Here is a 12,887-nt window from a genome sequence, read left to right as displayed (position 1 = left end):
CTCGATTGTAAACAACATCCGATTCAATCTATAGCCTACTTCCGTAAAAATATATCTTACTTAATCATTTATCACTATTGAAATGGCATATTATTATATTCTGAATAAATGCTGTACTTTAACTTTATTATAGTATTTTTGAACTTCCAGTGATCTATTGCAAATTTTTTAAGAAGTATCTCTATGCTGTTAGAAAAAAGAAATAGAACATTATTCTGTTAGTCCCTGACCCTTGAACTCTGACCTCCGCATCTGGCACAAGTCATGTCAATATTTCATTTTGTGTCATGGTAGTTTCATTGAAAAGAATACGCCTATCATCCATCAAATAAGTTTGTGTCATGTCTGTCTCCTGGGTGGTAGCCTAGAAAGCTGTAGGTAAGATGTTGGATCGAAAATGCCTTCATTTAGGCTGGAGGGAAACATGTTTAATAATAAATTTCTCCGGTAAAAAAATTGATCTAGGGCATATATGTAATAAATTTCTTTTTCTCTTCTGGTTGTCACAGGAAGGGTAGGATCTTAGGCCTTGTCATTTTCCTATTGTCTTTTTTTTAAGTTTAATGATAAATATATATTTGTCAGTCTAAATCTACGCATTATAAAACCAATAAAAGTTGACTGTAAACTGGAATAGATCTAGTAGATCTAAATTCTAACCAAGAAGTTAAAATTATCACAATTTCCTTCCTAGTTAAAACTTGGACACTTTGTAGGGCCTAAAGTTTTTGGTTGAATTTGTTGAATATGAACCGGTATTAGAACTAAGTAAGTAGTAGGCAACCAATTGTGTATCTGTAAGCTTTAATATAAGTTAACAGATGTATCCTGTACAGAACAGTAAATAATGAGAGAGGCTTCAAAGTAAAGGAAAACATTTTTTTAAGGACCATTATGTGATAACCAAGTGTATAAAATATAAACTTTGTCATATTATACAAATGATAACAAATGATGAACCCATTGAATATGATGTAATAAATGTTTAGGTCCTTCTTTAAAAAACAAATTACATTTTGGTTTCTTAAAGTAGCAAAACCTACATCTTTCTAATTAGAAACAAACCTACATTAATACTTAACATCTCAGATGGTTCACTGTCAATTAGGAACAAATATTTTAAGCACAACTCAGTTACTTAAGGCACACATCTTTTAGGAATTTGTTTGGCACAGGTTCATTTAGGCACATAATTATTTAAGCACAGTGATTTAGGCACATCTTCAGTTGTTCTTAAAATAATTTTGCCGGAATGACTGTTTAGCATGCAAACATTAGTACCGCTATATTATACCTGATTATCAATTTATCACATTTCATTTTACGCTGCTTTATTCTAGATATTACTTTTTAAAGTTTCTAGAAAAAAATGTGTAGAAATATGGTATGATTTGGATTAACCAAATTCTTTGTCGGGAATTATAACTTTTGTGGTTTAAAAAAAAAGAATGATAGATAATGATGTATAATCATTTTGTGTTTAGTCAAATTGAAAAAAAAAAAGAAAACGATTTAAATTTTTGAAAAAAGTGCATACGTAGATAACCCTCCTTTAAGTCATTTTAGAGAATAGCTTTTCAAAAAAAATTACATCAGACTTCTCTTTCATTGTATCAATTTAACGCATGAATATACAACCTATATAAATACATTATTGTAATGTTATTGAATTTATATACCTGTACTTTATTCATTACTAACAGGTATGATTGAAATATTTGACTCATATTAAATCTTTAGAGGGTTGATTTATGTTTTTGTGCCTGATCATAGTTGATGGCATTGACATAGTATCTGTGATTCATTTGAGATAAGGTAGTTTGTCCTGTTTTGTTAAATATACAGTGTGATAGTGACTTAGGATCATATATATGGTACGTACATATTTTCTATCGATAAATTTGAACAAAAAATAATGAAAGAAAAACAATCAAATTGAATTGTATCTGGTACCAATTTCTTGTATATTTAATCTACTGCGATGCTTTTCGACTAGAAACTGTTTTATCAAGTACTCTTAGTGTAAGCTTACAAAGTAAGAGAGCTGAAGAGGGTATTATAAATGTGAGTTTGAAGGACCTGAAAATGTTTTTTCCATGTAGTGCACATTCTTTACAATAAACACTTTCAGTTGGTTTTTCACCAAGTTGGTTAGTTAAAAACTATGTTTTATAACGTAGACCTACTTAAACATGAATTTACCAGGAAACGACCAACGAAAACATAAAACCTCCAGGAAACAACCAAAGAAAATGTGAAACAACCAGGAACCAAGCAGGAAAACTAAAGCAAACCACCTCAAATTATTTTGCAATAAATTCGAAGCAAGCTAATTAGGTCAAGTAATTAATTTCAAAAACAACATGTCATGCATTTTGTAGAAGTGCACTTAATGACTTTCAAAATCATAAAGATAGAGGAATAAGGCTACTGTTCATAATCTATGCTACCAGTATCATGTCACTAAACTTTGATTATTTGTTGACAATGTTGACTAATTACAAACTTAATATATCATAATGTCTCTTTAAACTTCACTGACAACACTATAAAACAATATTGTTACACTGTATTAACAATATTATATATCAAACTGAATTAGGTGTGGGTTATGTGCGTTATATCACAGACAAAATGTACTAAACTGGGAAATATGTAAGAAGTCTTCCAATATTAAGTCTATAAAGTGCACTTTTCCCAAATGCACATTTCGGCCTGATTCACATGCTTAGAATTCATCGCAAAATAGTTTGAGGTTGTTTTCCGGCTTGGTTTCTGTTCGCTTCACGTTTTCGTAGGTGTTTTCTGGTTGTTTCCAGCTCGGTTCATGTACAGTACTATAATATTTATGATAAATTTTTGGTTGAAGGAGGTAAATACTATACTAATAATACTATGGTTTAGATATTGATAATTTAATCTCTATGTCTGTTCTTTGTTATCTCTATTTCAAATTACAAACCCTAGTTATTGAAAGTCACCACAGTCTCTAAACAATAGGCAACTCGGAAATTGTGACAAAGTCTTTGGTTTTAGCCTCGAGAGAGCCAAGACATTCTTTTGCGTTTTATAAGCTTTCATGATAAACGGAATATATTGCCACATCATATGCCTTTTTTTTTTACAATGAATTTAAGATGTGCTTCCATGCATTGAACACCCTGCAAAGCATTATTTTTGGAATACAGTTGATGTATTGATCACTATTTTAACTGTAAATATTATATTATTGTATGTCTCTGTTATTATAAGGTGATGTACAATATTATACTATTGTGTATAGGCTGTGATTATGATGATCAGTATTTATCACAATCTGAGACTAGAAGATAATGATAATAAAAAAGATAATTTGATAGATAATTAATCAATATTTTACAGACATGATGATAAGAAACTAAGTACGTGTCCAAACTTCATTTTACTCACATCAAATACTCTTGTAAGTATAAGGTTGATATTAATTCTTTGATCCAAATTTATGATTAAGATCTTTTTTTTTCAAAATACCGTCAATTTTATGCACATTTGATCACTCTTAGAGACTTCAAAAGCTGTTTGTCCAACTTAAGGGGTTTCACTGTTTGACAAAATTTCTGTTTGTTATGCATGGAACACCCTTTTGTTAATCTATTTTTAGCTTGCCCAGTAGTAAGACACATAAAAATATGTAATACAAAAAAGTCTGTTTCATTTTATATTTTTCATGTTTATTCCCTTTAAAATCATATATCAATTACCATGTATCACATAGATACTTGTTACTTTCTGTCTAATTTTTATGTCATTTTACATTTATGCAACATATGTTCTTATCTCAACAGTGAAATGTAGTTTGTGTTGCTTCCATCCCCTCAATGGATATAATGAGTGTATATTAATTATTGTAATATTTTATACATGTGTTGTATTTGAAGAGGTGTTATTTTAATATTAGTTTAATAGGCTTTTGACAAGAGTAAAAAACAGTGATGCTTTAATTCCTTCATTATATACAAACATTCAGTTATTTTTTAGTTTTTGTCAAATCTTTGCCTATGAACAGGCAGAATTTAATTTTGTTATTTCTAATATTAAGAATTTCCCTTTCAGATTTTGAAACAAAAGGAGAATTAATCTTTATGTTTTACATTTTTATTCAAGAAGAAAAAGAAATTGAAAATGGATGCCGACCCAAAGGATTATGAAGATATGAGCAACAATTTTGCATCTTCCAGTAGTAATGAAACTTCACCAGTAAAGAAAGGCAGTGTGACAACTGTAGCATCAACATATTTTTCTGAACAAATACCCATTCCTGATGCTGATAACGTAGGTCTTTCTATAATAAACCAAACAACACTTTCATTTTACTTCAATAACATAACTTTACTAGACTTATCTATACTAAATAGAGATGTAAGACTTCAGTAAATTTTCCGGAAAAATCTGTTCTTGTGTGTGTGTTATTAAAGATTAAAGATCATCTAATACGTATCTTGTATTTCAGTACAAGATGTTTAGTTTCCGTAAACTATGGGCGTTCACTGGACCAGGGTTTTTAATGAGTATAGCTTATTTAGATCCAGGTAATATAGAGTCAGATTTACAGTCAGGTTCAGTTGCTCAATTCAGGGTAAGTTAGAAATTTTGGTAGATTGTCAGATTAGAGGTTTGACTGTAATTTTGTCTGTACAGTAAGAAAAAAAGTATGTTATATATTTTTGCACCCTTTGTTGAAAGTTGAATGCAAGATTTAATGCAATGAAACATATTTTGCAATTGGTTGGAAAAAGAAAAAGAGTTTGAAATGAAATAGGTTGAAAAATCAATCTGACATTGTAATACTTGGAATAATAACAGAGGATATTGGATTATTGTGGTTTTTTCAGTTATTATGGGTATTAATGGGTGCAACAATATTGGGATTATTAATGCAGAGATTAGCAGCTCGACTAGGTGTAGTCACAGGAATGCATCTAGCAGAGGTGTGTTACCGTCAGTACCCCATAGTACCACGTCTTTTATTATGGCTAATGGTAGAGATTGCTATAATTGGTTCTGACATGCAGGAAGTTATTGGAACCGCCATTGCCATTTATCTTTTATCAGATGGAAAGTAAGTATTGAAACACAAAGGACTTGATGATTAATTGTGTTTTGAAATAATGTGTTCAATTTCCCTCTTACCTGATAGGAATCAAAAACAAGGTCTATGACTAAAATGTATAGTCATATGCGAAATTTTAGAATAACGACCACCTTACACAAATATCAAGGCGAGTAAACCTTGAAAAACTTCACAAAGTTCTTCCCTATGAAAGTTTCATGTAGAAAGATTGCAACATTGTATTGTTGAGTTTGACTCTTTATTTCTTCAGTGAACAGACTTTTTACTCCCCCAATATTTAAATTGTTTTAGACTAAAGTTAAGATTTTACTGAGAGATTTCTTCTTTTTTAATGACTCTTTAATTGACAGGCAAAAAAATTCACAAATCATGCAGTAAAAAAAAAAAAAATTTCTTAAGACTTGATTAAAGATGAGTCCTCATATAAAATAAGTGTATGAGATATGATAAAATAAAACCAGCCTGTGAAATTCTGTGAAGTCAAAGGACTAGCTTAGAAATTTGTCTTAGGAATTGCAGTTAAAGCATGTTTCCAACATTGTCTTTTGTAAGTCAGATAAAAATTTAGAAATATCATTTTAAAAATAATGACAATTAATCTGTGAAAAAAATACATGTATACAAAATCCTTTTTTTTCCTCTATAGACAGCTAATGACTTTGTTTACTCGTCAACATAAATAGCTAATGTTTGTTGACTTCAGTTTGTTTTATTTAAGAATTGTTTGCAATTGATAAATTTGTGTGACTAAAACATTTTTATTTTTTTGTATAATTTGTCATTGCAGTTTGTCATTTGTTTTGCAAATTGATTTTCATATTTTGGTATTTTTTAACTTCTGCAATTTAATTTCGATCAATCTGAAAATTTACAGGTAGATGGTCATTTGATTGCGAAGTAAAATCAATTTTCATATTGTCGATATCACTTACGGTTTTGACGTTATTCGCTTTTAAACAGAAAATTTCAACTTCCGGAATTTTGAAGATATTTGAAGCTAAAATTGCCCATGTAAAGATATGATATTTAAAAAATCCAACCCAGAAGTAACAGGTCAACCGCCATATTGATATGACTCACTTTTGAAAAACGAGAAATTGGGCCTGAGGGGTTAATCGGATGTGTGTGATGTTGATGTCTATGTTATCTTCAATGGATTGCAAACAATTCTCAGGAAGCCGATTTTGAATTTTGATTTTGCTTTTCTTATATTTCCGGTCATATTTATCCAGTGAATACAAAATGTTTTAAGGCCCATATTCGTGACCTTGACCTTTGGTGACCTTATGACCCGTCTTCAGTTTTGCTGTGCAATGTAAACTTCCGGTTTTACAGCCATTTGAAAATAGCGATTTTAAATTTTAAAGAGCTGTGTCACATGACCTAATTTACATATGACAAAATTTCTCATATATCTTTATTACGGGCTATCTCTTCTTTTCATTGATATATAACACTAGATATTTTGATCAAAATTGCGCTTTTTAAAATTTGAAAATTTTGAACTGACTTCTATAGTAACTGTGCGTAAAATCTCAAGCCTTTAACATGAAAGTATGAATATCTCATGATTAATAACTTTAGACGCTTGAAATTTTTAACATAGCTTAGCATTGTACACATTGTAACAAAAATTTTGGGATGGGCGTGGCACATCTGGGCTAGATTCACATTTCCTTATATATTTGTTATTTATTTACTCGCAAAGTATATAATTGTCATCTATAATATTTGGCAAGTTAATAGGTAACTAGTTTGGCCAATATGTGGTAAAGGTAAATCTGTCTGGACTTTTTACAGGTTTTATAATTTACTAGATTTTTATTTTTGACCTTTAACATGGATGACCTTGAACTTTTCAAGGTCAAAGGTAATTGATCTATAATGTCAATTTATACTTTGATCTTTGATGTCTGACACCTACTTCCGGTTTTATAGGCTTCCAAAAACAGTTATTTTTAAAACTTTTAAGGCTCATATCTAGTAACCTTGACCTTTGGTGACTAGTGGTCTGACGAAAAGCCATAGCCCTTGATGATTTCTATCACATGGTGCCTTTGATTTTGTTGTACGATATCTACATCTTTTTTTATAGCCATTTGAATATTGCGAATAGAACAATAACACAAGCCAAGTGCCAGGAATATTCTTAAATGTTTGGAACATGGATTCCTATATTTCAATAATTCTAAATATGGAAGAGACTGATCCAATCCACACAAAAAAAATAAATTTTTGTACTTTTTAATTTTAAGAAAAAATAATTAAAAAATGTATTAGAATTGTATCGTTGACCAGTGAAAGGTTTTTAAAAGAATCATAAGGGGTATATAACGTTGTGATACAAGTTGAACGTATTCGAAGGGAATGCTCGAGTAGTATGAATGAAACCAACCTAACACAATATACTTCGAGAATCGTAACTTATTGGCTCTAGTTTTTAGTTTGTTTTCCTTCACGGTGTAATATTGTTTATTTTGTTTTTATTTTGTTTTTATTTGTTTTTATATCGTTTTTATTTTGTTAATATTAAATTTTTAAATGTAGATTATTAATATTAATTACAGAGTGCCTTTATATGCAGGAGTAATCATCACCATAGCAGACACATTTACATTTTTACTCTTAGATAAATATGGTCTGAGAAAACTAGAAGGATTTTTTGCCTTTCTTATTTTAGTCATGGCTGTAACATTTGGATATGAGGTAATTATTTTCCTTTTGTAATGCTATGTTTGATAATGTTTTTGATATCTATCTACCAGTTTAATCTTTGTTGAAACCAAAGGCAGTTGTAGCTGAAGTTGCTTCAAACAGCTATAAATTTTGGAAACTGTTTATTATAGTTGATGCTTTTGATAGTAAGACAAACTGATTGAAACCCTTTTCTATTTCAGTATATAGTTGTAGCACCAAACCAAGCACAAGTTGTTAAAGGTTTATTTGTACCATATTGTGAAGGTTGTGGTTCTAAACAGTTGTTACAAGCTGTAGGAGTTATTGGTGCTATTATCATGCCTCACAATATCTATCTACATTCTGCTTTGGTCAAGGTAATATTCTTATCAAGCCTAAGAATAAAAATACATAATACAAGAGTTTTGTTGTCAATTTACGTAATGTTGAAATAAGCGATAAAAGAGCCCTTGTTCATAGACGAGGACAACTTACTAGTCATGAGAACAGAATATGACTTCATAAAAACATATGATGTAACATTTAACCATTCTTTTAACATTGCATGGTCATTATGTAAATGAGATAGTTACAGTTGTCTGAGACAATAAACTATTGTATTGTATTTTTCTTTCAGTCTCGTGAAGTGGATCGATCTAAAAGACCAGAAATTCGAGAAGCCAATAAATATTTTTTAATCGAGGCCATTATTGCCTTATTCATATCATTCCTTATCAATGTGTTTGTTGTGGCAGTTTTTGCTGAAGGATTTTTTAATCAAACAAACCATGATTTAGTAAGTATACCTGAATTATTATTCTTATGGTTAATTTAAATTCAACTGGAAAGGTGCCCCTACAAAATTTTTTAAATACTATCGCTTAACTGGCCGCATGGCATGAAATTATGGGCAACCTTTCATGACCATGATTGGAAATGATATTCTTATGCAAGACTGAATCCCACAAATTGTTTTTCTAGATACAAGTTTACTTCATTGGTGTTTTTTTTTTAGTTTGAAAAGTGTGAAGCTCAAGGGAATCCCCATGCATCAGTGTTCAATGTAAGTAGACTTCATGTTCTTTTTGAAACTAGTAGACAGAAATATGAATTTGATTTTAGTACCAGGTCTGTTTTGCTGGATTTTTATCTGGGGTCACTTTGACATGATATTTTTATTTCTAATTTGTTACCTTTTTTCTCTTTTTCTTATTTCAAGAATACAGATCAAGAAATTTCTGTTGATATTTACAAAGGGGTAAGTATTTGATATTTTGTGAAATTTAGAGACTTAAAGAATTATTGTCTATAACCTCACTTACTGAAACTTCAAAATTCATCTTAGTCTGTAGAAAATACTTTTTATTATTTATAATGCTCTTTAAAACTAATTATGAAAAAAAATATAGATATTTTGTGTAAATTCAATGTCCATTGAACATCTAATGTAGTTTCTGATGGAAATATTGCTATTTTTAGGGAGTATTTTTAGGCTGCAAGTTTGGTATAGCTGCCATGTATATTTGGGGTGTAGGAATATTAGCAGCAGGTCAAAGTTCAACTATGACTGGAACCTACACTGGACAGTTTGTAATGGAGGTAATGTTTAACCTATTAACCTAATTGTTATATATTTATTTGATTGCTTAGCATAAATTATGATTTTAAAGTCAAAAATCAACAGAATAAAAGTGGGAATTTCAGATGCATTTAAATAACATTGACCGTATAAATAATTTCCTTATCCATAGGAGATTTGGAAGTTTGGAGTTGATAAGTTATTTGTCTATTTCAGGGTTTTCTAAATTTAAAATGGAAACGATGGCAGAGAGTATTATTAACAAGAACTATAGCAATATTACCTACTGTTTTTATAGCTATATATGAAGGCATAGAAAATCTGACTGTGATGAATGACTTATTAAATGTTTTAATGTCTTTACAATTACCCTTCGCCTTATTACCAATTCTCACTTTTACTAGTGCTAAAGGTCTAATGGATGAGTTTGTCAATGGAAGGTGAGTAGAACTGTCTCATTGTCAGTAGCGAATTTCCTCTCAGAACTTTGAAGTGAAAATGAAACCCTCTAAATGCTCAAAATTCATCTGAGACTATCTGACATCTGTTCAGAGATGATCACCTCAGAGAGACAGTCTCATTTTTTGCCCCCTCCTCAGGCATTGTCTATTTACGTCCCTAATATACAAATATCTAGTTGTAGAGATCTTTCTTACCAGGAATCCTTTCCTAATTTTATTATAAAACATCTGAAAAAAATATTTTTAATGTGAAAAACTCTTCGAAATGTTTTTTTTTTGCCTAATATTAGAAAACGTCATTGAAATTTAGTGCACAGAAGTATGTTTATTTTACATGTAATCTTACAATAATTTATTCCATGAATTCAGTACTGTTATGATGTTCATTTTTAAAATCCCCAAAATTTGAATTGGTGATAAAATGTACGAAGAAGTAGTTATGTTGAATCTCAGACAGTTGTTTCCATCTTTAAGTTTATTTCTTATTTCAGAACAACAAAGATTTTAACTGCATTATTAGCTATAGTTGTGATAGCTATTAATTTATTTTTTGTGGTGGAATATTTAGAGAAACTACCTGATCATTGGGCAGCATATCTGGGTGTAGCTATAGTGGTAGCATGTTATTTATTATTTGTTTTGTACTTGGTAAGTTTATGTACCAGCTAAGGGCATTCCATTATTTACTTGGATCACTTAACCCTTTATACACTTAATAACCACTACTGGCCTCATTACTATGTAACACTATTAATCTGAGCAGCCTGTGTCACAAAGTATTTATATATCATAGTCTTGTTACATAATTTAAAATTCAGAGCCTATGAAGTTTTGTCATTTTCACTCTGTGTTCAATGGATTAATTTTAATTTAAAGGAGTTTTTTAAGTTATTTATTGATTTTGTTACTTGTGTTATATTTCAGGCTGTGTTTTGTCTGGCAGTAATGGGAGTTAGAAAATTATCTAACCTATCGGTAAATCTTATTCATGTATAATAATTATTACTCACTCACACTCTCATCTTGTCTTGTCGTATTGGTTTCAATAGAGAGCTGAAATCTCAACCAGGTTTTTGCAGTATAACAAATTGTTCATACTAAAAATATCTTGGTCAAATTGATTTTGTTGTCTCTGTTGTCAGGGAAGGTATGTGTCAGCTCTGTAATTTGTACATGTTATGTTATTTTAGATTTGTGGAAGAAAATTAATGGAAGATTATTCATTAAAACATAATGCAGGTGGACATAAAAGTGAAGCAGATTTTCAAGAATTACAGACGGCAACTTATGGTCAGACATCTTTTAGTGACACTGATTGAGATTGAATTTACATCAATATTTTTTGTCTAATTAAATCTTCATGCAGCCTTAAAATCACCCTATTTAATCTGTGCATTTATTACTTTAGGTAATTGTATATCATCATGTGCATAAATTCCAGCAAAAACATTTCTGCACAAACATAGATATGGAGATATGAACAGTCGTGTTCATTTCCTTCAAGTTGTAATGAGCATACTAAATGCTCTGCGTATTATGGTTTCCATTACTATTTAATAAATATCAAAATAAAATAGATTACTCATGTTTATGTTATGTAATCTGAAAGCAGACAGGTTGATATTTGATAGAAAATTCCTATGCACTTAAGAAGTGATGGAATTAATGTACATTTAAGTCTGTGTGAATAGATGGCAGTATGCTTAATTTCATTTGCTACATTCTGTAATCATTTCATTTTATAAAATCAAAATTATAAAAAGGCGGCTACTGAACCTTAAAATGAAATTTTTTGGTATCAATAGAAATTAGATTAAATTGCTTAAATTGTTATTTGTATATAATCTTGTATATGTTATTATAATACATGTTATTTTGTATAATATTGTTATTTGGATATGGTTTGAAATTAAAACAATTATTTATTCAAGAAATATTTTGAAAGGAATCTGATCATCTTGGATGAATTATAAGCTTTTGATCTAGTTGAATAAAAGTTTTCTTAGCTGGCCTTGCATACTTAACAGCATAGTCAGAGCTTTTAGGACTAACTTGATATAAGCCAGATATCACACTTAATCACAACGACCTGCAAATCGTTTTTATCTCCCCTAGGCATTTTTACCTCAATATAAAGTTGTTATCCCACTTGAACTTTCTTTTTATCAACTGACGAGGCTTGATTTTAGTTTCCATAACGATCTACTTGTAGTAATATAAAACCACTGTGATCTCCTTTGAACTTTCTTATTATCAACTGATGAAACTTGATTTTAGTTTCCAGAACGATCTACTTGTAGTAATATAAAACCGTTGTTATCTCCCTCGAACTTTATTATTATCAACTGATGAAATTTGATTTAGTCTCCAGAACGATCTACTTGTAGTGATATAAAACCGTTGTTATCTCCCTTGAACTTTCCTATTATCAACTGACGAAACTTGATTTAGTTTCCAGAACGATCTACTTGTAGTAATATAAAACCGTTGTTATCTCCCTTGAAATTTCTTATTATCAACTGACGAAACTTGATTTAGTTTCCAGAACGATTTACTTGTAGTAATATAAAACCGTTGTTGTCTACCTTAAACTTTCTTATTATCAACTGATGAAACGTGATTTAGTTTCCATAACGACCTATTTGTAGTAATATAAAATCTTTGTTATCTTGTCTGAATATAAAACCGTTGTTATCTCCCTTGAACTTTCTTATTATCAACTGATGAAACTTGATTTAGTTTCCAGAACGATCTACTTGTAGTAATATAAAACCGTTGTTATCTCCCTTGAACTTTATTATTATCAACTGACGAAACTTGACTTAGTTTCCAGAACGATCTGCTTGTAGTAATATAAAACCGTTGTTTTCTCCCTTGAAATTTCTTATTATCAACTGTTGAAACTTGATTTAGTTTCCAGAACGATTTACTTGTAGTAATATAAAACCGTTGTTGTCTACCTTAAAGTTTCTTATTATCAACTGATGAAACTTGATTTAGTTTCCATAACGACCTATTTGTAGTAATATAAAATCTTTGTTATCTTGTCTAAATATAAAAC

At 30.1% G+C, this 12,887-nt stretch overlaps 1 protein-coding gene across 1 annotated transcript; it reads left to right on the top strand.

The window, feature by feature from the left end:
• Nucleotides 1–4,191: 4,191 nt before the first annotated feature.
• On the top strand, nucleotides 4,192–10,495 carry LOTGIDRAFT_143684 (hypothetical protein; the record flags this gene model as incomplete). The annotated part of the gene is made up of 11 exons (XM_009054336.1): nucleotides 4,192–4,311; nucleotides 4,490–4,615; nucleotides 4,872–5,098; nucleotides 7,678–7,816; nucleotides 8,008–8,163; nucleotides 8,424–8,582; nucleotides 8,802–8,849; nucleotides 9,006–9,044; nucleotides 9,266–9,385; nucleotides 9,582–9,805; nucleotides 10,318–10,495. The coding sequence occupies 11 exons, from the start codon at nucleotides 4,192–4,194 to the stop codon at nucleotides 10,493–10,495; spliced, it is 1,536 nt and encodes a 511-aa protein (XP_009052584.1).
• Nucleotides 10,496–12,887: the final 2,392 nt, after the last annotated feature.

This window comes from Lottia gigantea (assembly GCF_000327385.1).
Source record: "Lottia gigantea unplaced genomic scaffold LOTGIsca_213, whole genome shotgun sequence".
Taxonomy (NCBI): domain Eukaryota; kingdom Metazoa; phylum Mollusca; class Gastropoda; family Lottiidae; genus Lottia; species Lottia gigantea.
Note: the sequence above shows the minus strand (reverse complement) of the source record. Positions and strands in the feature narration are given on the sequence as shown.